Raw genomic sequence first — 27,913 nt, forward strand, 5'->3', positions numbered from 1 at the left:
TGCTGCTGTAGTTTCACTAATGTGTTTTCTTCAAAGAAGGCAACAGAAAAAGACAAATGTATTCAGTCTTTAGATAATGCTTCCTATGCCTACATTCTTAGTCTTGTCAAAAGTCTGTGGCCCATAGAGTTGTATACATCACTGATCTCTAAATATTGGTATGAGGAACAAGCCATTAGTATTAAGTTTTTAAAAATTAGAACTTCCATTTATTGTCTTTCATCTTGGAAAAGGCAAATTGCATTTAGCACAGTGATCAACACTGGCTTCCCACACTGTTAGTAGGTCAGATGTGCTGATGAGAGATCTAAAGCATTTTCACTTTCTCACTTGTATTTGTTGTGGTATCTCATTTACGTTTACATGTGATCATGTTGATTTCCATATGATCAGGTTTTAATGAGGCTGTCTTCAGAACGTGAGCAAGTGAAATTAGATTTATCAAAAAATTAGATTGATTGTAATAATAAAGCACAGAGGCATACATATAAAAAATGTTAGAACTCCTAATTCCAGTATAAGCTCTCATCTCATTCTGGGGTAAAAACTATGATATAATCAGATCTGAAATATCAAATGCAAAAATATCTGCAATTGTCGAAGAAGATTGTTTAAAATATGAATCTGTATTATTGAAACTGTACTTGCCTGAGTTTCCACTGTTGCTTATATGTAGCTAAATGATAGCATGAAACCATAACAAGTTAGTAAGACATTTAAAAATTAGGCGTTCTGAGTATAAAGAACCTTTGTGAGGTTTGTGAGGTTATAAATGTTTATAAGGCCCTTTGAGGTTTCTTGTTAAGCAGTAAAAGACAGAAAACCCTACCACTGGGGATGGTTCACAATAGCACTGTTTTATAATTTTCAAAAATGAGAAGCAACTCAAATATTCATCGATAGGACAATGGATAAAAATTGTACACAAGTGGCATATCTTGAGTTATGGCTCTGCATCATTGTGCATCAATCTCAGAAATATAGTGGTGAGCCAAATATACTAGAATAACATGTACTTCACATCAATGTATATTGTCAAACATTTAAAACTAAACAATTATACCTCAAATGGTTAAACCTCAGTGGTTACTAATGATAAAATTCAGGATAATAGGAAGCTTCTGTGGTCTTGATAATGTTCTTTCTTAAATTGTATGGTGGGCACATAGGTGTTCATTTTATTACTCTTTAGATATATGTATACATTATGTAAACTCATGTATGATATTTCATGTTTAAAAAATTAGGGACGCCTCGCTGGCTTAGTCAGAAGAGTGTTGACTCTTAATGTTGGGGTTGTGAGTTTTAACCCCACACTGGGTGTAAGAGACTACTTAAAAATAAGTAGAGATGCCTGGGTGGCTCAGCGGTCGAGCGTCTTCCTTCGGCTCGGGGCGTGATCCCAGGGTCCTGGGATCAAATCCCACATCTGGCTTCCTGCATGGAGCCTGCTTCTCCCTCTGTCTGCCCTGTGTCTATGTCTCTCTCTCTCTGTGTCTCTCATGAATAAATAAATAAAATCTTTTTAAAAATAAATAAAACTTAAAAAACTAAAAATAAATCATTAAGGGACAACCCCAACTTTAAAATACCTATTTAAAACATAAAAATGACCAATTTGATGGGCACCTGGCTGACTCATTCAGTACAGCACACAACTCTTGATCTCAGAGTGGTAAATTCGAACCTCACTCTGAGTGCAGAGGTTATTTAAAAATAAAGTCTTTAGGGCAGCCTGGGTGGCTCAGCGGTTTAAGCGCCTGCCTTTGGCCCAGGGCATGATCCTGGAGTCCCGGGATCGAGTCCCACATCGGGCTTCCTGCGTGGAGCCTGCTTCTCCCTCTGCCTGTGTCTCTGCCTCTCTCTCTCTCTCTATCATGAATGAATAAATAAAATCTTTAAAAAAAGAAAAAAATAAAGTCTTTAGGGGCACCTGGGTGGCTCAGTCAATTAAGCATCCAACTCTTCAGCTCAGGTCTTGATCTCAGGGTCATGAGTTCAAACCCCACTTTGGGTTTCACATTGGTTGTGGAGCCTACTTAAATAAATAAATAAAATAAAATCTTAAATTTGTGAAGGGATGCAGTCCCTGATAAAGCCAATAGGTGACCTATGCTCAGTCAGATACTCGTTTCTTGGACTGAGCTGAGCATGTGACTTTCAGAGGGAAACAGCAGGTAGGAATCATAGCAGTGAGAGCAGCTGTGGGCAAGCAAGGCCATTCTTGGTGTAACTTTCACAGTGTTTGGCTCCTTTGTTTAGTACTGGAGTGTGGGGTACTCATTTGATGGTTTTCTAAGCTGGCTTTCTAGGCTCCTTTTTTCTTCTTTCTATTGAAGACCCCTTCTTCCTTTTCTCCTTTCTTTATTCCTAACTTAAAAAACAAATTTAGAAATAGAAATTTCTAAACTATTGTTTTAATCTTTGAAAGGAGGAGTTCTTGTGAATTTTGAACCTCTTGTCAAAATGAAAAACCGAGATGACAACACATTTTTTTTTCATAACTGATAGATGGGATTGAAAAGTGACCTGGCTGGCTTTGTTGGAAGAGTGCAGTTCTTCATCTTGTAGGTGGTGAATTCAAGCCCTCCATTAGGTGTAGAGACTACAAAAAATATAAATATATTTAAAAACTTTAAAAATATTAAAAATAAAATTAAAAAAAAAGAAAAGTGGTTTGATAATTCAGTTCATTTGCATTTAGGCAAATTGTCTTTCTTAGCTGAAATAGCAATTAAAAACAGGAATCTAAACTAAAATGTACTTAGAACTAGGCTTTCAAATTGTATCACAGTATTAAAACTGTTAAAAAAGGGCAGCCCTGGTGGCACAGTATTAAAACTGTTAAAAAAGCCCTCTCTCTCTGCCGCTCATGAATAAATAAATAAAATCTTTTTAAAAATAAATAAATAAAACTTAAAAAATAAATGTGTCCTTATATTGCTATCAATACAGAATATAATTTTGTATTATACTTAGGTGAAAAGTAATTTTATGTATATTTTAAATATTTCAGAATTCTTTTATAAATATTTGTATATGTAATTAGTATAGTATTCTATAACTCATGAAAAATTATAGAATTGCTATAGTTTATAAATATATACATGATGGTTCGTCAGGATTTTACAAATAGAGATACATAAATTTTATTCATTCATTCATTCATTTATTTTTAAAGATTTTGTTTATTCATAGAGATACAGAGGGGTGCCGTGGGGCAGAGGGAGAAGCAGGCTCCATACAGGAAGCCTGACGTGGGACTCAATCCCAGATCTCCAGGATCACACCCCAGACTGCAGGCGGCGCTAAACCGCTGCGCCACCAGGGCTGCCCGAGATACATAAATTTTATTGTAAAGTTAGGATAATGGTCATACCTGGAAAAAGTAACTTAAACAGATACCTAGATCCAAATGAAAGTCAGTTAATTTAGACTAGTGCCTCTCAAAATGTGATTCTTAGTTGTCAGCATGTTCTCAAGGTCTCTATGTTAGAATACTGAAAAACAAATCTTTGGGTGTGTGGTGGATGTGCTGTGGAATCTACATTTTGAGCAAAAGCAAACACTTTATAGTTTTACTGTTTCAAGTACTGTTCTGAGTATACTACATCAACTTGTTCTTCACTGCAACCCTATGAAATGTAGGTACTATTGTTACTCCCATTTGACAGAGGGGAAGAGAAGGTACAAATGACTAATTCACAGAAGGAATTTGAGGTACACGTGACTAAGAAACTTAGTCAAGGTCACACAGCTAGTGAGTATTAGGGCCAGGATTGTAGGTGGGAGACTACCAGGGCATCTGCGTGCTTATTCGGAGAACAACTGCTTCAGTCCAAGTCATCTGAAATCGCAAAAGCTTTATTCTAAACTAACAGTAAAGTCTGGAGAAAGAGGGATGCATAGTGGTACTTTATAGTCCTGTCTGTAGTTTGTAAGTCTCTGTCAGTACCGAGTAAAAATCGTCCTGATGTTTTTTCATGGATTATAAAACTCAGCAATCTTAACTATGTTCTGTAAGCACATCATTAAAGTTGAATTGTTTTTAACAGAATCCAAGTAATAGATTTCAGTCAATCCAAGTAAAGTTTGTAATTTGATAAACACTAAAACTTTGATAAAATCAAATGTTTATAGAATGAAGATCTTATGTTTTGTTTTTTTTAAAAAAAATATTTTGTTTATTTGATACAGAACAAGCAGGGGGGAGTGGCAGGCAGAGGGAGAGGGAGAAGCAGGCTGTCCACTGAGCCCTTATGTGGGGCTCAATCTGGGACCATGACCTGAGCCGAAGGCAGATGCTTAGCTGACTGAGCCACTCAGGAGCCCTGAGATTTTGTTTTGTTTTGTTTTAAAGATTTATTTATTTATTCATGAGAGACACAGACTAAGAAAGGCAGAGACACAGACAGAGGGAGAAGCAGGCTCCTTATAGGGAGCCTGATGCAGGACTCAGTCCCGGATCATGACCTGAGCCAAAGGCAGGTGCCCAACTACTGAGCCACCCAGGTGTCCTGAGATTTTGTTTTAATTGAATTTTACAGTTGTTGTCTTAATCACTATCTTACAGTATCTTACAATACAGGCATTTGGAAGTATTTCTGAACTATACCAAAGTACCTTAATATAATAGAAAAGATGCCACACCATTCTGAATATTCTCATGAGACAGTCTTCTGTATTGAACCCCAGAGTTATCTTATAAATTGAATATTTAAGAAAACTTAACTGGTAGTGTCTGTTAGTTTTCCTTTCCTGGAACTGTGGTTCTCAACTTACTGCACATCTAAGTTACCAGAGAGGCTTAAAAAAAAAAAAAAAAAAAAAAAAAAACGATATCTGGGTCCCAACCCTAGAGATTCTGATTTAATTGGTCTGATGATTCTAATGTGCTAGGACTGAGAAACCACTGTTCTAGAATAAGGATGTATGGGGAAATTTTCTTGGTTTCTTTTTTGTTATTCCAGTAAATTCAGATAATACTGAAAAATATACTTCAGATAGGAGTTAATCCTTGACCATTTTTGTTTTCTTTCAGATACATTATTAAACATGGGTGCATTTTTGGATAAACCCAAAACTGAGAAACATAATGCTCATGGTGCTGGGAATGGTTTACGTTATGGCCTGAGCAGCATGCAAGGATGGAGAGTAGAAATGGAAGATGCACACACGGCTGTTGTAGGTATTCCTCATGGCTTGGAAGACTGGTCATTTTTTGCAGTTTATGATGGTCATGCTGGATCTCGAGTAGCAAATTACTGCTCAACACATTTATTAGAACACATCACTAATAATGAAGACTTTAGGGCAGCTGGAAAATCAGGATCTGCTCTTGAGCCCTCCGTGGAAAATGTCAAGAATGGCATCAGAACTGGCTTTTTGAAAATTGATGAATACATGCGTAACTTTTCAGACCTCAGAAATGGAATGGACAGAAGTGGTTCGACTGCAGTAGGGGTCCTGATTTCACCTAAGCATGTCTACTTTATCAACTGTGGTGATTCACGTGCTGTTCTGTATAGGAATGGACAAGTCTGCTTTTCTACCCAGGATCACAAACCTTGCAATCCAAGGGAGAAGGAGCGAATCCAAAATGCAGGAGGCAGTGTAATGATACAACGTGTTAATGGTTCATTAGCAGTGTCTCGTGCTTTGGGGGACTATGATTACAAGTGTGTTGACGGCAAGGGCCCAACAGAACAACTTGTTTCTCCAGAGCCTGAGGTTTATGAAATTTTAAGAGCAGAAGAGGATGAATTTATCATCTTGGCTTGTGATGGGATCTGGGATGTTATGAGTAATGAGGAGCTCTGTGAATTTGTTAAATCTAGGCTTGAGGTATCTGATGACCTGGAAAATGTGTGCAATTGGGTAGTGGACACTTGTTTACATAAGGTATGTAAGTCTTTTTGTTATAATTAAAATACCATTAATTTTGAAAAGGCATGGTAAGTAAAAGTAACCAAACTTAAATTTTAAAAACTTTTCATTAGGGAAAAACTGTATGTCTTTAAATTATTTTTTTCACCAGAAATAATTTTTTTTCCATCTTTGTTTGCCTCACCCTTCTAATTCAAAAATTAAGTTGAATAAATTTGTGGCATTTGTTGTCATTTAAGTACTTTATGGCTTTTGTTGTGGCAAAGGCATCTGTATAGAAGTGTGCCTTTCAATTTAAATTCTCAGTATTGGCAATAGCAGTCTTATGCCTAATTTTGAAGCAATTTGATGAACTATGTATATGGTATATTTCTGTACTAGATATACAAAAGATCAAAAGCCATGTGTCATATGGGAGGGTACCCAGAGACCTAGGCTAAGTCAAGTTTTGTAATTTAGATCTGAGCCTCCTAGCAGCTTAAGATGAAAAAAACAAAGTAAAGTATGACTTTTATATTTCTTATCATTTAGTAAAAGAAACTGTTTCTTAGCAACAGAATCAAAAAGACATTTACATATGGCTCTATGTAACTGGTAGAAAATATCTTAGAAAATAGAAAATATCTTAACTTTTGGTAGAAAATATCTAAACTTCTGTAGAAGATATTAGGATTCTTTTCATATGGATGTTTTTTTCATCACTAATGATTAAAAACCAAAGACTAAAATAAAAAAAAATGCTGTGAAGGATTCCTGTGGATCAAAGAACATTTAATTGAGTTTTGTAATGTTCTGTGAATCTTAACTGGATACAATAATAGGGAAAGCAAATCCAAACTAAGACATATTTGGCAATTCCCTTGAATGTGTTTAAAGTATTAGTTTCAAGTGGGTTTTTGACAGTGCCTATGTAATGCTCAGTTAAAATTTGAATTATCTGGCCAGTGCCTAGAATATGTGAGCATACAAGACTGATTGAAAAGATATCAAGGCAAATCTAACCTTTGGTTATATGAAATAAAGGTTTTGACTTATTTATTCTGTCTAGATTAGAACTGTTCTGTCTCCCAACCACATAAGTTGCCTTGGAAGGTACAGCATAGCCAGAAAGTTTCTTTTTTTTTTTTTTTTTAATTTTTATTTATTTATGACAGTCACAGAGAGAGAGAGAGAGGCAGAGACACAGGCAGAGGGAGAAGCAGGCTCCATGCACCGGGAGCCCGACGTGGGACTCGATCCCGGGTCTCCAGGATCGCGCCCTGGGCCAAAGGCAGGCGCCAAACCGCTGCGCCACCCAGGGATCCCCGCCAGAAAGTTTCTGAACAAGGATGTCTGAGTCTGTGGAAATACCCAGGTTTTGGCAGAGTCAACTTTTTTTTCCATAGAATGGGAGGAGACAACTTCAAATAGAGAAAATTTAAGGGCTGGTATTTCCAGTTGGCAGCTTTTTTCTGAAAGAATATTAAATGATGGCTCCTTTATTAGCTTTTCGATTTTTTTTTTCCTTTAAGCATACTGTATACTTTTTTTACTTATCTGGATAGGTTAAGTATGAAAGTATCAATAGTTGTGGTGATTGAATAGGCTCTAAAAATGTTTTCTCCTTGGAATCTAAATGGAGAGATTCTGACCTGCAACTTTTTGAGACAAAAGCAAGATATTTTTTTTGCTTGACTAGCAGACAAAACAGCGTTTTCCCTGATTCTAAGACAAGTATATACTTGTTATTGAAAAAAATTCCAGGTAATCCAGAACATATAAAAAAACATTCAAAAATTTTGCCACTAACGTAAGTTGGCTACATTCACTGTGTGGCATATATCTTTCCAGTCATTTTTGCCTGCCTGTGAGTATGTGTATTTATGTAAAAATTATACTTGTTACTCGACAGTATACTTTTTTGTTCAACAGGTTGTTGTAGAGAGATCTCCATATCTATAGGTATCAGTCTAAATCATTTGTCATGGTTGCATTGTATTTTGTGGAAAAAATGGCATGTAGTTTTGAAGGAATAGCCAAAATCTATTAGGTCTGTAATTTTGTAGTAAAAAAGAAGTTTGTATTGTGGATAAACTGCACTTTTCTTTCCAGTGAAAAGATGTTACTTTTCAGGAATTTTGACCCCACCCTTCTGAATGGGGTTGAAATGATTCTGGTGGTGTATCTTTGCTTGACAGCTTTTTTCAGTGATTAAATATTCCTGTTGATGGTATTAAATATCCCAGATTTCTAGAATCTCAGAAATGATAAATGATAGTAATAGGGACAAGAGGTTGGAACATAATGATTCATTCAATTTTAGGGGAAGTTGACCACTGTGGTTCCTTTGAATGAAGCTGCATTCAAATTGAAATCAGATTTTTTGTTTGTCTTTTTTTTTTTTTTTTAAAGATTTATTTATTTATTCATTCAGAGAGAGCGAAGAGAGAGGCAGAGACACAGGCAGAGGGAGAAGCAGGCTCCATGCAGGAAGCCCGATGTGGGACTCGATCCTGGGTCTCCAGGATCACACCCCAGGCTGCAGGCAGCACTAAACCGCTGTGCCACTGGGGCTGCCCTTGTTTGTCTTTTTTAATTAGAGTGCCCATGCCCTGGAAGGTGAAGGGGCAGAGGGAGGGGAGAGAGAGAATCTCAAGCATACTCCCCACTGAACGCAGGGCTGAGACAGGGCTCTATCTGAGATACCTGAGATCATGATCTAAGCTGAAATCAGGAGTCAGATGCTTAACTGACTGAGCCACCTAGGTGCCCCAAATTGAATTCCATTTTGAGAAGCTTAGTTAACTTTGGTGTTGAAACATACAGACCTACGAATATTTTGAACCTTTACCTGTTACTTAATGGATTTAAATATTAAACCTCTTATCCATTTCTGTTTTTCTAACTCCATAATTTTCTCATTCCACTTGTTTGTAGTGTAAAACCAAGGGTTAAAAAAAAAACCAAGGGTTAACAATATTATAAAACCGTATGATTAAAATAGAATATGATTGCTTTGAACTTAGTCTGAAAGATTGAATACAAAATTTTAAAATCCATGGAAAGCACTTAGCTCAGTGCTTGGCACTTAGTGATTGCTCAGTAGGTGCTAGCTTCTTCAAGAAGAGAAAGAGAGAGAGAGGGAGGGAGGGAGGGACAGCAGATCCAGTTTTTAAGTGGAAGTTATCCTGATAATAGATTTAAAATGATGTGTTAATATTTTCTAACACTTCTAACACTTAGCATGCCCTAATTGTTTACAAGCACTTTTATATATTAACTCATGAAATCCTGGGAGATTGTGATCATTGTCATAATCACAATAGCTCAGTAAATTATTGCTTTCTGTGAGCCAAATGTTATTCTAAGCACTTTACACATATTTTAATGCATTTAATTTTCACAACAACTATAAAAGGTAGTTAGCATTATTGCTAATGATAATCTTTTTTCAGGATTTCCACCTAGCAATATGAAGCTGAAAGTGTTGGATGACTCCAGTCGGGCATTACTCTCTAAGATACTTAACTATAGGAGAGAATAGTCCCTAACAAAGGAGCTTTTCCATTTTATTGCCAATGCTAGTAGCTAATTTCAGGTTGCATAGACTTATGTAACTTCTGTTTGCATAGCCTTTCATAACTTATAAATAACACCCATTTATCTTCCTAGTAACCCTCTGAGATGAACGAAATAAAAATGTTTCCAATTTGCAATAAGGAAATAGAGGTTTGACATTAAAAGATAGCTGTAAGGTCATATTTTGATGAGTGTTGAAGCCAAGACTAGAATGCACATTTCCTGATTCAAGTTTGTGTGTCCATTGCCAATGTTTCACCGAGGGTTTGATGAAAAATTTTTCCCAAAGGGAAATACTAAGAGTTTCTTTTTCTTTTTTCACTAATTAACAAGATTAATAAGAACATTTTTTTAAAAAATTTTTATTGATTTATTCATGAGACACAGAGAGAGGCAGAGACACAGGCAGAAGGAGAAGCAGGCTCCCTATGGGGAGCCTGATGTGGGACTCGATCCTGGGACCCTAGGATCACGACCTGAGCTGAAGGCAGATGCTCACCACTGAGCTGCCCAGGTGCCCTGAGAACTTTGTGAACATATCCACAGATGTTTGTATTTATGTCCTTTTTAAAAATCTCATCTCCCTTAAGTAGCCACATATATTCTAACAAATAATTCTGTGTTTATTTATACAAACATACAGAAGTATAAAGATACGGTTTTCTTCCCTCGTTTTTTTGTTTGTTTGTTTTTTACAGAAATGGATCATATTATGCATGTTACTTTGCCGCCTGCTTTGTTTTTCCTAAATTGTAAAAGTCAGTGTCCCTTTAAATTGTTCTTTAATTTTTTTTTTCTTTTAAAATACTATTTGAGGGACACCTGCGTGGCTCAGTGAAGCATCTGCCTTCGGCTTGGCATGATCCTGGAGTCCCGGGATCGAGTCCCACATTGAGCTTCCTGCATGGAGCCTGCCTGTGTCTTTGCCTCTTTTTCTCTGTGTCTCTAATGAATAAATAAAATCTTAAATAAATAAATAAATAAATAAATACTTGATTTTCCTAAATTCACTTTATATACCACTTATCAGAAGCTTATTTATTTTAAAACATGAGATTGTACCTGATAGTTGGATAAAATTGAGGGAAAATAACAACTTATTTTCCAAAGGCAGCACCATTCCAGATTAGTAATACAACATGGGAAATGTACCTGTACACTCCCCCAAAATTGTTTAGCTCTAAACTCAGGAGTTTTTCTGTTACAGGTTTCAGAAAATAAAATTCTAAATACCGCAAAAGGAGACATAGATAGTATTTGGGGTGTGGTTGGGTATTTTGGAGTATAGAAGAGAATGAGTATAAAAATATAGTCTATAGTGTAGCAATTTGCAAATTTTCTTGGTCACATGGTGCTTGAGTATCTCAGAGTTTTTTTGCAATGCTACTTAGCCATATAAATAGTTAGTAGAGGGCAGCGATGGTGGCGCAGCGGTTTAGCGCTGCCTCTCTCTCGCTCTCTCTGAATAAATAAATAAATAAATAAATCTTAAAAAAAATAGTTAGCAGATACAAATATTATATATAGTTAGAGCCAACAGTTACATACTAATGAGATATGTATACCTGTTGGTCACTGCATAGTTTCTCAAATCTTGGAATCATTGCCCAAAGCTACCCTCATTTCATGTATCACATTGATTTTCTTTTCTTTCTTTCTTTCTTTTATAATTTTTTTTTAAGATTTATTTATTTATGATAGAGATTGAGAGAGAGAGAGGGAGAGAGAGAGAGGCAGAGACACACAAGAGGAGGGAGAAGCAGGCTCCATGCCAGGAGCCCGACGCGGGACTCAATCCCAGGACTCCAGGATCATGCCCTGGGCCGAAGGCAGGCGCTAAACCGCTGAGCCATCCAGGGATCCCTTCCTTCCTCCCTTCCTTCCTCTTTTCCTTCCTTCCTTTTCTTTTCTTTTTTTTCTTTTCTTTTCTTTTTTTTTTTTTTTTCTTTCTTATTACTTATTTATTCATGAGAGAGAGGCAGAAACACAGGCTGAGGGAGAAGCAGGCTCCATGCAGGGAGCCCAAAGCGGGACTCAATCCCAGGACTCCAGGATCATGCCCTGAGCCAAAGGCAGGTGCCAAACTGCTGAGCCAGCCAGGGATCCCCATCACATTGATTTTCTTTGGGACTTGCTTTTTAATCTTAGCTACTCTCACAACCCTGGCTTTGAAAAGATAGCACATCATTGAGAGGAATATAGTGTTACCAGTTGTTGAACTGAACTGCTTCACGCTAGTTTAAAGGGTGTCCACAGATGTGAAGTATCCCTCTCTTTCCCCTCATTTTTAATATCTCAGTATATCATAGTACCCTGTGCCTTTTTTTTTTTTTTAAGATTAATTTATTTGTTTTAGAGCCAGAGAGGGAGAGGAAGAGAGAACCTTAAGCAGGCTCTAAACTGAATGTGGAGCCTGGGGGTTGGGGGTGATTCAATCCCATGACCTCAAGATTACAACCTGAGCTGAAACCCAGTCATTGCTCAACTGACTGGCCACCCAGGCCCCCCTGAAAGTCATCTTTATGTAGAAATAGAAGAAGCATCATTGAAATCACACATAGCTGAGGTGTAAATGTAAATTATTTCCTTTTTAAAAAATTATTTCCTTTAGCTTTTGATATTTAAACTTCCTGAAACTGTATTTCAGTTAATTTCTTAATTGATAAGATATAATTTTATAACATAAAAAACTAGTGGAAATTGTGTACGTGTGTGTGTGTGTATCTTTAATATCTATGGTATAAGGCTTTTGTCTGACTTGAATTTATGTGGTCAACCCTGATTCCTATAGAATGAATGTATTGGCTCTTTTAGGGGTGGAGGGAGGAAGGGTGCTATTTGGAACCATAGTGTGTTTGTGCAGATATGTATATACACATACAGCCAATACATTATTTCTAATTTGAAGGTCTTGGTGTATTTCGTTAGAGAATGAAATTAGTTTGGGCCTCTCCTGATTTTTTGGAAATCCTGATTTTTTTTTTCAGATATGGAGAATCTGGTTATATACTCAGGATATTTTTTTCCTACTAAAGCATGGGAGTCTGTGGAAAGAGTTATTCTTTTTTGAAGCTGCCTTAAGGCCTAAACTCCATCGTCTTCAAGCTTTACTACATTGAGTTTAGGAGGTGGTGGCAAAAGTTTTTCAAGTCCTTTGTGTATTTTTTGGCTGTGTTATATGGGTTTCTAAAAGGTGGCAAGTCTGAACCAAACAATCTCTGCCTAATCCTGGCCATAATGACTGACAAGACAAGAATGGGTATGGCCTTGGCTTTTTTCACTTGGGTTGGCAAACTGCACCATCAGACAGAGTGCCTACCACCTACATTGACTTTGTTTTTTTTTAGAGTGGTAAAAAAAAAAAAAGTAAGGAGGGGGTGGGTTGAAAAAGTCACTATTCCAAGTCACTGGTGTAAGAGACTCAGTTAAAGTAATATACCTATAGGAAAAGTTATGAGAAAATTTTAAATTTATTTCTCATAAGCTCATGGTAATGGTGCTACTTTTTAAATATTTTTTTTAATTTTTTTATTTATTTATGATAGTCACAGAGAGAGAGAGAGAGAGGCAGAGACATAGGCAGAGGGAGAAGCAGGCTCCATGCACCGGGAGCCCGACGTGGGATTCGATCCCGGGTCTCCAGGATCGCGCCCTGGGCCAAAGGCAGGCGCCAAACCGCTGCACCACCCAGGGATCCCTAGTGCTACTTTTTAAAATGTAGATCATTTGTCTGTGGAAGTGCAATTACCAAGGCAGCAGTAAAATTTGTCCCTAAGTTAGCAGTTTTAGCTTCCCTCTGCAGACTCTGTTACTATTTATGATTCTGTATAACAATCTGAGGTCTCTTCTTCAAAAGTTATTATATCTGACTATATAGTATCTCAGCCATCCAGTTACATTCCATTGTTTGCTGCTTGATTCTCAGAAGAGTTTACAGTCTGTTTTCTACTCTGCTTGTAATTGTTCAGTATAGTGTCTTGGGCATCCTAATGATGAGTAATTTTCAGCTATGTTAAATGCAATAGAGTTTTGCTAACATTGCTCTGATGCAGGTTAATTAGCTAGGTGAAAATTGCACACTTGTTTGGGAATGTGTGTTTGGGTGTAAGCCACTTTGGGAATATGCAGTCTTGAGTGGCAAACAGTTTAGAAGATGTAATATATATGAAGATATCTTCATTTCTTAGGTTGTAGAGTGCTGGTGGGTAAGAATAGGTACACAGAATTAAAAGTCATAAAATAATTACAGATCTACTCATATCTAGAGATCTTGTTTCTTCAGGGAATGCTTCAAATAGTTCTTTGGAATGGAAATGAATGTGTTGAATGTGTACATTCTGATGATTTAAATAAACTATAATTGCTTAATGTAATTAACTTTTGAGTTAAATAATAGAAAGTTGCTGGACTGTGGAAATAGAATTCTTTCTTTTTCTTTCTTTAATATACAGGGAAGTCGAGATAACATGAGTATTGTTCTAGTTTGCTTTTCAAATGCTCCCAAGGTCTCAGATGAAGCAGTGAGAAAAGATTCAGAGCTGGATAAGCACTTGGAATCACGGGTTGAAGGTAAGAAAGGTGCCTTTTTTTTTTTTTTTTTTCATTTAGAAGGAAAGGAAAAGTATTCTCTCTTGTTTATCAAATAGTTCTTTTAGAATTAGGAAAAAAAAACAATTAAGTATTTCAAAACAAGGCCTTAAAATAAACATGCATCTGTCTGCTGAGATTTACTATCACATCTTGGACCAGTGTGTGGGAATTTATTGGCAGGGAGAAGACAAATATGTCTATTATACCACTAAAGAGAAAGAAACATTTGAAAATAGTCTATAAAAGCTTGCTATTTTATTTCCCCCTTCCCTGATTATACTCTTAGTAAAGAGTCCAGTGAAATTTGTCTGGGGGCTTATCATGAATATCAGATGCTGTTATTCCACCAATAGTAATTCTCCCCTCCCAAGTTAATCTAGAAATTCATGATACCATATGTTTTTATCTTACTGATAAGAGTCAGCATTGATGTTGTGAAAGATTATTGATTTACAGTTGACCCTTGACCAGCATGGGAGTTGTGGGTGCAGACACACCCACCCATCCCCACTTTCCCCTTCCACTCTCCCCCTCAGTTGAAAATGTTCATATAAGGGGTGCCTGAGTGGCTTAGTCTTGAGCGGCTGCCTTTGGCTCTGGTCATGATCCCAGCATCTTCCTGGGATAGAGCCCCTTATCCAGCTCCCTGCTCAGTGGGGAGGCTGTTTCACCCTCTTTCTCTGCCTTTCCCTCTGCTTGTGCTTGCTTGCTCTCAAATAAATAACTAAAACATTAAAAAAAAAATGTGCATATAAGTTTTGACTCCCCCAAAGCAATAGTCTATTGTTGACTGGAAGCCTTACTGATAAATAGTTGGTTAACACATATTTTGTATGTTCTATGTGTTATATGCTCTATTTTTCCAATAAAGTAAGCTAGAGAGAAGAAAATGGTAAGAAAATCATAAAGAGGGCAGCCCCGGTGACTCAGTGGTTTAGCGCTGCCTTCAGCCCAGGATGGGATCCTGAAGACCCGGGATCGAGTCCCATGTCAGGCTCCCTGTATGGAACCTGCTTCTCCCTCTGCCTGTGTCTCTGCCTCCCTCTCTCTCTCTGTCTCTCATGCATATATAAATAAAATCTTTTAAAAAAATTATAAAGAGAAAATATATTTACAGTACCTTACTGTATCGAAAAATATCCACGTATAAGTGGACTGACACAGTTGAAACCTAAGTCATTCAAGTATCAACTGTACTTCTTTTAACTTTTTATTTTGCGATAGTTTTTTTTTTTTTTTTTTTTTGCAATAATTTTAAACTTACAGAAAAGTTGAAAAAATATAGAGAGCTCCCATGGACAATGTGTAGTACCTTTTACCTAGATTCCTCATTTGTTTACATTATAATTGACTTCTCTACTTTCTGTAACATGCTCATTCTTTCCTCCCCCTCCCTCCCCCCATGTTTGTCTCTGTCTCTCTTTTTCATTGTGGCAATCTCTGGAGAAATATTTGGTGTCATAACTAAGAGGGTGTCACAAACCTGTAGTAACTAGAGGCCAGGGATATGGCTTAATATTTTGCAGTACACAAGACCGCCTGTATGATAAAAATTTGGTCTAAAAGGTAAATAATGCCAAGGCTGAGAAATCCTGTACTAGTATAAGGAGAAATCTTTATACAAGTATAAGGTACAAAAGTTACTGTCCTGCCTTTAAGAAGCTTACAGTCTGTGATACAGTAAACATCATATACATGGAAGCATGTAGCAGTGCACCTACTTCTGGCTCGGGTTGGAGAAGAATTTGAAAAAGTGACATATGAAGTTGAAACCTGAAGAATGTACATGACTGACCTATACAAAATGGATTGGTTGGAATGGCATAAAAAGTGTTTCAAATCAAAGGGAAAGTATGTATGAAGATCTAGAAGTAGGAGAAGGCTTCTCTGCCTTTGGAGATAGGGGAGTCAGGGGCAGAGTTGAATGGGAGTGGTGAAAGTTAAGGTCATGGCAAGGGGCTCATGAGGCACAGCAGCTGCTAAGGACACTGCTATTTGTTGTCTTAAAGTAAATTGGCCTCATCTGATTTTTGAGGACTTTATGTCTTAATACTGGCCAAATAATCATGCTCTAAAGATGTATTTTCCATAAATTGTAAATATAAATGGAATGTGTAAATGTTTTATTTTGTTCTAAGCTTTAGCAAGTTCTGTGATTTATTTTCCTTTTTTTATTTTAAATTGTTGTGGAACATAACTACTTTAGGATCGAAAGTCTTATAAAACAGCATGGATGGACCTAGAAGGTATTATGCTAAGTAAAGTAAGACCGTGTTTTCACTTTATGTGGAACCTAAAAAAGCAGAAACAGACTCATAGGTGTGTTCAGAGGAAGGATAGGGGACTAGGTGAATTGGGGAGTAAGAGGTACAAACTTCCAGTTACCATAGAGGTCACAGGGCTGACCTCTATTCCAGCATAGGGAATACAGTCAGTGATATTATATTGTATTAACATTGTATGGTGACTACACTTACTACAGCCAGTATTTTGTAATATTTAAAATTGTTGAATCACGGTGTTGTACGTCTGAAACTAGTATGTTAGCTGTCTTCAATTTAAAATAACCTTATAAAACAATTACTTATTTTTCTCCTTCTCTTTACAATCCTTATTCATCTACCACTTTTTTGTAATTATAGTGTTAGTAACTTTTGTCTTATTTTTTTTATTTTTTAAAACATTTTTAAAATTCACTTTGCCAACATTAGCTCATCATATATTATTCTTACATAAAATTAGATCAGAGTGTTTTTCCATATAGCTGTACTATGTTCAGAGGGATCATTTTTAGTGATATACACCATTTCACTCAGTGGCTATACCAAAATTTTCTTAACTGTCCCTGTATTGTGAACATTTCACTTCTTCCAGTTTTTACTTTTATGTATGCAAATAACTTTTTATATTTCTTTTATTCTTGTGTGATAGACAATGTTTGCTTTGTTTTTACATTTTAAAATTGATACTACAAAAACTAATACAGTATATGTTAACTAACTTGAATTTAAATTTTAAAAAAGAAAATAAATAAAATTTATACTACCAAATACTTCCCCTTGTTTCACTCTCTGAACTCTGAGTTAACACATTAATTTAGGAATTCTTTTTAAAAACTTGCAGAAATTATGGAGAAGTCTGGTGAGGAAGGAATGCCTGATCTTGCCCATGTCATGCGCATCTTGTCTGCAGAAAATATCCCAAATTTACCTCCTGGGGGAGGCCTTGCTGGCAAGTAAGTAGAACAAAAAGAACTAATTTTGAGTTCATTTATAATTAGTAATTAAGTAATTTTGAGGAAGAAGTATATCAATTATCTAAAGATAAGATGGCATGATGGTTCTTATATTAGAGAAGGAAAATTTCATCGAAAGGGTTTTTTTAAAGGGAATTATTTATCACAAGCTTTGAAGGTGAAAGTCTTCTTTTCCTTTGTAAATGAGAATCAATGGCTTATGCTGAATCAAATTCTAAGTGAAATGTAGAAACTGTGTTCTTGCTAAGCATTTAGTGTGACAGTTCATTTTTGAGGATAGTCAAGATGAAGTATTATTTTAAATATTCAGAAGCTTAGTAATTGTGTGTAACTTAATAAAACTAAAGCATAATTTTTTTTAGGCGCAATGTTATTGAAGCTGTTTATAGTAGGCTGAATCCACATAGAGAAAATGATGGGGTAAGTTTCCTTTTATTTCTTAAGCATTTAAAATAATTTTATAATGTAAATACTAGAGATAATACATTCACATTATGAAATCTATAATTTATTAGTACCTTTCATGTTAAGGAGTCAGTTTAAGGAAATGTCTAGAAATAGAGGTAGAGATACAGTTCTGTTTTATAGATAAGTTTGTTGTCACTTGATGGGCATCGAGTACCTTTTTGTTGGACTGTACTTATTTCTTCCCTGTATGTCTGCCTTTCCTTCTCCTTCTCCCTTAAATCTTAATTTTGAGGTGAAGAACATGCTTTTAAATATCTGTTTCTCCTTCAGCAGGCTGCTATCATCACTAGACTTAGTGATAGAGAAATGAGCTATTGTTTTAAAGACCTGACTTTCCATGCCCCTGTCTGCCCAGTTAAATACCTAAGGATAATTTCTTTCCTAACCTTTAACGTTGCCACTGTAGATATTTTGTGTTGAACTGAGATAACCATTCTGTTGTATCCTGCTGTGCTTTATCAGAGCAAAACTCTTCCTTTACCTTCCTGAGAAATAGCGATGAGCTGTCAGCTGTGCCTCTGTAGTGTTTTAATCTTAGTACTAGTAGTAGGGACAAAACAATGCCTACTCCTTCTTCTTCTTCTTTTTTTTTTTAATCCCGCTACATTTCAGTCAGTAATTCGAATAAGTATTTTCTCATAAAGTTTTTGAAGTTTTCCGACATCTGTAAACAAGTAACTTAATTTTTAACATACACACTTGAAAGATTTGGGGGAGCTAAGGTTAACTTGTTGAGAAGAAATAGACACCCTTTGAGTCTCCAGCTCCTTGTGGCAGGTCTTGAGAGAGACATCAGCCACTGGTAGAAATTATGTGTCCTCTCAGTTGTACCGTTTTTGTAGGATTCACTATTACACAGCAATATCCTATCACTTCTTTTTTTTTTCTTAACAATAAAAGTATCCTTACAAAAAGAAAAAAGTTTAAATTAATACATTTTAGTGAGTTGGATGAAAGTGGTCTGTATATTGCTAATAATGGGATATATATATATATCTTGGTCTAGAGCAGTGGTTCTGAGTCTTTCTTTTGTATCCAGTACCTCAAAGTATTAAGAATTATATCTAAAGTTGTGAAAATTCATTTAAAAATAAAGATACATCATGTGATAGATTTAGAAAGAACCCAGGTCAGACAAACAAGGACAGAATGTTGACACAACTGAAAAAAGCCCATGGTAACTGGGTGGTGGAGTGGAGAGAGGCTAATCCCTTAGATCACAGGTACCACACAGCATCTAGCATCATTAGAGGAAATAAGCCCTCAAAAGGTAGTTATTGTTTCATTACTAACCATATAAGTAAGTGCTCCTGTTTCTTCATGTGCTTGAAAATGTACTCCTATTATATAATCTTAAAAAATTATCTCATTATACCTTGCTGAATTTCTTCAAGGTCCCTTGAGAAAATTAGCTTTTACTCCAGATACAATTTTAAGAAACATTTCAAACCCCCCCCCATTAACATTAAGTTAATGTTTTAAACTTTTTTAAAAAACAGAAAATACTTCTTACATACAGTAGCTCTATAAACAGTGAATAAACAGCAGAGCCATGAAACTGAAGACAGGCTCAAGGTAAAAAACCGGCCTCGAATACAATTATTACATGACTATGTAAGTTAAGGAGATGCATACTTAATTACCTCTCTGTATAAGCTTTCTAGTAACTTCAGCAGATCAAACATGGACAGACCACCATGTGGGGAATTGATGGAGGGAGGAGACTCTACAAAACATCAGGCATGGTCCCATCCCCGCCGTCAGTGCTGCGAGCCATGTAGAGATACACGAGTTAAGGAGTAAAATGGTTTATGTCATGTAGTAAAGGATAGAAAGAAATGATGAAATATAGAATGTGATTAATTGCCCTGTCAGTTGTACACTTGATTGCTGGAAAAGTCAGATTTTTGCAGAGAAAAGAGGAGATAAGAAGAATGATTAGAATGACAGAAATGAAATGAGGAGGATGATAGTTCAAGTGGATGGGAGAGGCAATAGCAAATTTTGAGCTGTCTTGAAAGGACCTCATTTTGACTAGAGCAGAGAACTGCTGGTGAAAAATAAGAATTTAGGATGCCAGAAGTATTTTTGGAGAGACTGAAGAGGCCTTTTGAACTTTACAGTGAGGAGCCACCATATGTTTGGAGCAGCAGAATGGTAGACTCATAGGAATATTGGTGGTATTTTAATCTGTTAGAAACATGTGCAGTGTTAGAATAAAGAGATGTTGGCAGTCAAGTAGTGAAGTAATTGCAGAGATCAGATGATAATGTGTAAACTCATTACTCGACAGATACATAGATTGGAGAAACTTCCCTATTTACTATGAAAACTAACTTTTGCAACCCAGAATCCTGTTTTGGGAAATAATAATTAACCCTTTCAGAATAATCATGATCTTTGAAAAATGTTGAACCATAGCAGAAGCAGAAATATACTAAATGTACATTAGCAGAAATGTCCTCTTAAAAGGAAAAAAAAAAAAAAAAGCAGGAAAAAATGAAGTGATTATAGGTATTTAATTAAATTCTTAGCTCTTAAGCTACCGTAGCAGTGAGTTAGACACAGATGTGTTCCATAAATGCTTCTCAGCTTACATCTGTGGCCAGGAAGTACAGTGGCAGGAGCCAATAGTTGGGTTTTTTAAAATAAAAAAAATTTTATTTATTTATTTATTTATTTATTTATTTATTTATTTATTTTAATTTATGATAGGAACACAGTGAGAGAGAGAGAGGCAGAGACACAGGCAGAGGGAGAAGCAGGCTCCATGCACCGGGAGCCTGATGTGGGATTCGATCCCGGGTCTCCAGGATCGCGCCCTGGGCCAAAGGCAGGCGCCAAACCGCTGTGCCACCCAGGGATCCCTAAAATAAAAATTTTTGTACAGATATTAAAAAAAAAAAGAGAATGCTAGTCAGAGTTAATCTGAGATGTATTTAGATTCCTAAAATGTCTGCTTTATATCAGAGATAGACTTAACCTGCTGTGAATGCCTATAGGTAATACCTTTAGAAATAGGGATTCATTTAGTTTTCTTACATTAAAAAAATCTTTTGGATAACATTTCAAAAAGCCAAGTGGAATATATGCCAAATTTTATTTTTTATAATCCTTTTTGTTTGTTTTTTTAATTTTAGATTGAGAGTAAGTGAGCGAGAGCACATGCAGGGTGGAGAGGGGCAAAGGGAGAGGGAAAGAGAGAATCCCAAGCAGGTTCCACACACAGGACCCGACACAGGACTGAATCCCATGACCCTGAGATCATGACTGGAGCTGAAATCAAGATGCTTAACCAGCTGAGCCACTAGGTACCCCTATAAGTCAAAAAGTAAAACATTTAAGATATATTCAGAAAACTCACTATTTAGGGGAATCTTCTAAAGTTGTTAACTAAATTTGTTTTTTAGTTCAATCTTTTGGAATATGTTCAGAATTCAAGCCTCATGTTGGATGTAGAGATTACAAAAAGAAAATAAAAGCTATTTCATTGATTTAGACTCTGATCTTTAAAATATACCACTAATCAAGTAGCCATATATGTTGATGATTTTGCAAAGGTAAGGACTTGTAGTCATCTAGCTATTGTGTATGTGTGTGTGTGTACACACAATATTATATATATGTAAAATCATAGGTGTTGTCCTCAACACCCTTCTTTTTACAGATACGACTAAGAGTCAGTGAGAGGAAGTAGCTGGCCTAGTTGCAGAGCTAAAACAAGTCATACAGCCAGAATTTGAATCTTGTCAGGGTAACTTCGAAAACTATTCTCTATACCTTTCTGTGTTGCCTGAGTTACTTAGATTACATATATATCCATACTCCACCTCTTTCCTACCTACAAAAAATAGTTTACTATTCTTTTGCAAATCTCTTTTATAGTCTTAAGATATTCTGGTTTTGATGAGGAATATTTCATACAGTTTTTGAAACTAAGTCAAGTCCAATTTATCAGTTGTTTTTCATTAAAATATATAGTTTTATTTATCTGAATCCAAAATCTTTTTAATGCATTCAGATTTTTAAGAAGGGAGGAAAATAAATAAGTAAGTAAGGGAGGAAAGACAGGACAATAGCCTATCTCCATAATTTGTTTTCACATTAAGTTTTATATACGGTCTTTTTATTTTGATAATTTCAGATAGATCAGTTATAAACACAGCTGCTTTTACATTTTTATAATCACAATTTCAGGACTATGTGAATATGACTTTTTGTAAATTGTTTCTTTTTACTTGTCAAAGCATTTTTATGGAGAAGATCTATACTGTTTGAAAATAGCACTAGACTTTAGACTATTTTTAAGGATGGTAGGACAGGGATCCCTGGGTGGCGCAGCGGTTTGGCGCCTGCCTTTGGCCCAGGGCGCGATCCTGGAGACCCGGGATCAAGTCCCACGTCGGGCTCCCGGTGCATGGAGCCTGCTTCTCTCTCTGCCTGTGTCTCTGCCTCTCTCTCTCTCTCTCTCTCTGTGTGACTATCATAAATAAATTAAAAAAAAAAAAAAGCATGGTAGGACATACCGCTTATCTTAGCTATGTGGTCGTAACCACTTAACTCTTCAAAATTATTTCAAATTCATTAAATTTTATATGATTCTAGCAAGTAACAGATAAATTCTTCCTAAGTCACTTTAATTTTATCTCATGAACTCATATTTGAGGATTTTTCAGCTCTACAAATTATTCTTAGCTGACAAGCAGAGGATAGAACTCCACCAAAAGCACTGTAAATATTTATATTAGCATTCTTCACTATTTTCTCCATAATTGATTGTTTCAGCTAATCATTTGAAGCATTTTGCTTGTGGCAACTGCATTAAAAAATGCTGCAAATTGGGGCGCCTGGGTGGCTCAGCGGTTTGGTGCCTGCCTTTGGCCCAAGGCGTGATCCTGGGGTCCCAGGATCGAGTACCATGTCGGGCTCCCTGCATGGAGCCTGCTTCTCCCTCTGCCTATGTCTCTGCCCCTTTCTGTGTCTCTCATGAATAAATAAATAAAATCTTTTTTAAAAAAAATGCTGCAAATAAATACCAGCTAGTTAAATTTTATCTTTTAAAATGTGCTTAATTTATTTCCCCTTCTGTTTGCTGCCTGATTTATCTATATTCCTATATCTTATTTGGGATAAGGCCATATTTTCATGAGAGATTTCTTTTAAACTGTGTATAGATAACAGTGAAACCTTGAAAATTGAAACAGAGGGAAAAGTTCTATATTCTCATCTCCATAATTGCCTTCAGTTTATTTTCCAGAATTAACCATCCCATCTAATAGGATTTTTTTGTCCTATAATTTCATTAGTCTTCCTATATCAAGGAAATATATTGTAGATTTGAATATGAAATAAATTGTGGTCCATTTCAGTAGTTTTAAGCACTATTTCTTTAGTAAGTATCTATTACTATGGGGTACTTAACTTACTATGTTACTTACCATAACATATTCAAAAGAACATCGGAGGGACATTGATGTTAATTACACCTGTATAGAAACCTGAGCTATGTCACTTACTACTAAGTGTCCTTACTTAGTAGACTTACTGTCTTGTGTCCTTTATACTAGCGTTGTCACCCTGCCAACTTAAGTCTCAGTCTATAAATTTCTTTACTTATAAAAATTAGGGTTGTGGTACCTATTATGTAGGCTACCTATAAGGATTAACAATAAGGTCATGTGCATAAAGTTCTAAGCACAAACATTAATTTTCCTTTCTTAGGTGGTAGGGAGGAAACAGAAAGGAATGTGAAATTCTATTTACCTGAAAGAGTTTACAGTCTAATTTAAAAGGCTTATGATCAGTTGCAAGGTAGAATTAATTGCTATAATAGATGTGTAAACATGATGTGTATATACGGATTCAGGTTAAAAAAAAAGTATAGCTTAACAGTATTTTTAAGAGTCAAATGAAATGGCTGGAAGAAGACTCACCCAGCCATCTTTTATCAGCACAGTAGGAAAATGTAATTTGCTTTGAGATAAAATGACTTTTAAATGTGGTTATTAGGTCAAGTTCTTTTCAGTTCAGTAGCTCTGTGATGCCAGCCATAGTAAGTTCATCCCAACTTGATTTATAGGCCTGATTTTAATGTGTTTTTTGTAAAAAGCAACTATTCCTCCCCAACCACCACTACTACAGAATTCACAGAAACATAGATACTTACTGTAATAATAGGTGTCAGATGAAAAGTGAGAGGTGCTTTATCTTTTGAACCCACCAAAATTGAAATACAACCAATATAACAACCTTTAATCAGTAAGTTCAAGTAAGTCGAGTCTATATTGGAGGTTCTATCAGAATCAAGTGATAGGCTTTAAAAACTTATCCCAGTGCAGTGAATCTGAGTATCATTTGATAGAAGTTTAGTATCTATATAATTATTTTTAAAGATTTTATTCATTTATTTATTTTAGAGAGAGTGCAAGCAGGAGGAGGAACAGAGAGAGGGACAAGCAGATTCCCTGCTTAGCACCCAGAGATCTGACCTGAGCTGAAATCAAGATTCAGACGCTCACACAGACTGAGCCACCCAGGTGCCCCCACGTATTTCTATTTAATCTTAAAAGCTCCGTAAGCAATCCTGGTATGAAACCAGGGTTGATAAATACTTCAGAATTTATTTCATTGTCATTGAAGGTTTTTGTTTTTGTTTTTGTTTTTTTGATAAAAAGGGGAGTTGTTGGTTTGAGTTGGAGAGGGCAGGAAGTGAGGTGGAAGAGTGTTTATGCCGTCTATTAAAAGTTCTTTGTGATATACCATCAAGTAGAAATTGTCCTTGTGGAAAACCTGATTAAAGACCAGTAAGGTTTATGATGAGCAAGCTTTTACCTCATTGCTCCATCTTATTAACCTTTCCTGAATAGAGTCAAATGAGAAACTTGATTTGGGGATGTGGGTTTATTTATTTAGCACAGAAGGAAAGGTAAGGGAGAAAAAGTCAGAAAAATCTTAACAGAAGAGCACTTTTTATTGTTCTCTCCACATGATAAATTTTGCAAACTAAAAAAAAAAAAAGTTATTTGGGACACTTGGCTGGCTCAGTCCAAATAGCATAGACTCTTGATCTCAGGGTCGTGAGTTCGAGCCCCACTTTGGGTGTAGAGAGTACTCAAATAAATTTAAAATTTTTTTAAATTTAAAAATTAAAAGTTACAGTTAATCTACATTAGGTAGAAAATTGGAGAACTCAAAGAAAATAAAGCAGGGGCGCCTGCCTGGGTGACTCAGTGGTTGAGCGTCTGCCTTTGGCTCAGGTCGTGATCCCGGGGTCTGGGATTGAGTCCAGCATCAGGCACCTCATAGGGAGCCTGCTTCTCTCTCTGGCTATATTTGCCTCTCTCTGTCTGTCTCATGAATAAATGTGGTTATATTTGTGTTCCTTTTGTTTCTTTGTTGCTGAGTTGTAGGATAACAGTCTACAGAAATCGTTAAAGAGTTTGTGTCAGGTCATCTATATCAGTAACCTTTTTTGAGTTATTTTCCCAACATTTTATGATGAAGACTTCCAAATATCTAGAAAAGTTGAAATGATTGTAGGGCGCACCTATACACCTTCTGCCTAGATTCAACAATTGTTAACATTATACCATACCATATTTGCTTTATCTCTCTTTATGTGTGTGTGTGAATATATATGCTACTCTTTTTTTTTTTTTTTCACTGAACCTTTTGATAGCAAACTGCAGACATTTTGGCATATTTTGGCATGCCACTCTTAAAAATGTGGACATTTTGAGGCGTCTGGCTGGCTTGGTTGGTAAAGCATGCAACTCCTGATCTTGGGGTCATGAGTTTAAGTCCCACATTGGGCGTAGAGCTTCCTTGGGAAAAAAAAAATGAGAACATCTTTCTACATAACCGTAATATAATACTGTTATCATGCCAATGAAAATTAAGAGTATCATCTAGTACCAAGTGCAGATTTTCCCAGTTGTCTCTAGAATGACTGTGATAGTAGTTATTTTGAACGATGGTCTGGTCAGGCTGTTATCTAGCATATTAATGAAGTTTGTAATCAGGTCATTTTTTCTTCCCCTTGCCATTGAAAAAGAAGAGTCTGAGCCAGCTTTGCATATGATGTCCTACATCCTGGATCGTAGGATTTGTTTTCTTGTGTCCTTTAATACCATCCTCTGTTCCCTATTTTCCTATAAATTGGGAATTTGCTTTATTAGATTTAAATTAAACATTTTTGGCAAGAATCTTGCTTTTAGACTGTCAGCTTAACTGTGATCAGCTTCGATGTTAGAGCTTGTTCTGCTAACAAGATTAAGTAGCTGCTGTTGTAGAAACCTCTAAGTTTTCCAAAATTTAACAAAATATAAAAAGATTAGGTAGTTTCTTGTTCATGTCTTATTATCATGTTTTAAATAATTTGATCTAGAAATGTTTTTATTAAGATATGTAAGAACAAAAAGTAAATAAAATTTTTACCCACAAAAGCATTAAAATTTCCCAAAAATCCAGTTTAAATTTATATAGTTCTACATTTTGTGTCTCTTCTCCTTACCTATCATTTAGCAGCAGGGGTGAAGAAACTAATGTTCTAATGGCCTGCTTTTCTGTCCTTTCCTATTGCTTTAAACACTAATTTCCTTTTGTACTAAATCATTCTAGCCAATTACTGTTTTTTGTTTTTTCTGTTAAGCAAGTCAGTTTTAGGAAATGCTTGTGTTGCTGTTGAATTCTAATAGTGGAGTAAATTTCAGAGGAAGCTTCAAATGCCAGTGTGAAATAAGATGTAAACTAGTTAATGGTAATTTGCTAAAATTAACTTGGTATTTCAAGTGGAAACTTTTATTGACACAAGTAAGACTTGATACTTATTTAATGAAATGTTCTCATGCTTAGACTATATTACTCGTGATAGAGAAATGAGTGTTTTGCTGTGCTATGTTATGAAATACATGTGATATCCTAGTTTGTCTACTGACACTGGGGTCTTGAATCTCAAAAAAAGGCCTCCGAGGAAGCAGAGGAAAGTGGATCACAGGGAAAATTGGTGGAAGCTCTCAGGCAAATGAGAATTAATCATAGGGGAAACTACCGACAACTTCTGGAGGAGATGCTGACTAGTTACAGGCTAGCTAAAGTAGAGGGAGAAGAAAGCCCTGCTGAACCAGCTGCCACAGCCAATTCTTCGAACAGTGATGCTGGAAACCCAGTGACAATGCAGGAAAGCCATACTGAATCAAAAAGTGATCTTGCTGAATTAGACAGCTATAATGAAGATGCAGGGACAAAGATGAGTGGTAAACAAATATGACTTGACTTCGTGGTAATATTTTTGTGATCTTTGATTTGATGGTTTTTACTTAGGAAGTATAATGTATGCATTTATATAACCGTTTTGTTATTTGAATCTTGGTAAACTAGTTTTATTACCTTCAGATAGCCTTGTTTTTTTAAGAAGGCCTTTGCATACACCTTTATCAGATAGTTTAAAATTGACTATTTATAGTACTTTGAATTTAATAAAATTCTATGTCATTTCATATTGTATGCCAGAAATGAGGCTACTAGTTATTCGAATCAGTAGTTAACTTCATATTAGATAAGATTAGAGATTACTGATAAGCAAGATGACATTATATTGTGGAAAAACTTGTAAATGTAGAATTCTGCTTCATATTATTTTACATATTAGTACACTCATAGTCAGCTTTGTAATAAATTTGTGTTTTCTTTAGTAACTTTAGTTTTTCAACGAATGGCAGATGCTGGCCTGTAATTTTTTTTTTCTTTCCAAGGATGATAATTTGTGTGTTCTTTGACTTGTTTATACTTTACATCTCTGTAGTTTTATTTTTAGAAGTTCTGAGTTGTTGGATGTGTGGTTATTTTCCTTTCTCTGTATTCTTTATTGAAACCTAATTTTTGAAAAACCTATGTATTATTGATACAGCTTTGGTTTGTACATTCTGTATAGCCTAACTACATACATCAAAATGTATGTCAACCACATGTTTAGAATGAAATTATAAGTGTTCAAGTCCAAATAAAGCATGTGATGTGGAATAATCTATGCATGTTGTACTTATTTTGAAATTAAAAAAAATTTTAAACAACCAGGTTTGGTATATTGGAAAAATACCCATTAGAAATTCATTTATATTGATAGAAAATGTAGAAAACTTTTGACTTGGCTTTTGT

General features: G+C 35.8%; 1 protein-coding gene across 3 annotated transcripts in view; it reads left to right on the top strand.

The window, feature by feature from the left end:
• Positions 1–27,913, top strand: part of PPM1B (protein phosphatase, Mg2+/Mn2+ dependent 1B) — a 93,306-nt gene that overhangs the window by 49,394 nt on the left and 15,999 nt on the right. For 2 of the 3 annotated variants that reach the window (XM_041754608.1, XM_041754610.1), the window contains exons 2-5: positions 5,042–5,901; positions 13,896–14,013; positions 17,158–17,269; positions 17,653–17,710. In XM_041754608.1, the coding sequence (XP_041610542.1) occupies positions 5,056–5,901; positions 13,896–14,013; positions 17,158–17,269; positions 17,653–17,710 (1,134 nt within the window). In that variant the 5' untranslated portion in view covers positions 5,042–5,055. Of the gene's footprint in view, positions 1–5,041; positions 5,902–13,895; positions 14,014–17,157; positions 17,270–17,652; positions 17,711–26,720; positions 27,786–27,913 lie in introns of those variants that run through there. The other variant, XM_041754607.1, reaches the window with a different exon arrangement.

The sequence above is a fragment of the Vulpes lagopus genome, chromosome 5 (genome assembly GCF_018345385.1).
Source record: "Vulpes lagopus strain Blue_001 chromosome 5, ASM1834538v1, whole genome shotgun sequence".
Classification (NCBI taxonomy): Eukaryota; Metazoa; Chordata; class Mammalia; order Carnivora; family Canidae; genus Vulpes; species Vulpes lagopus.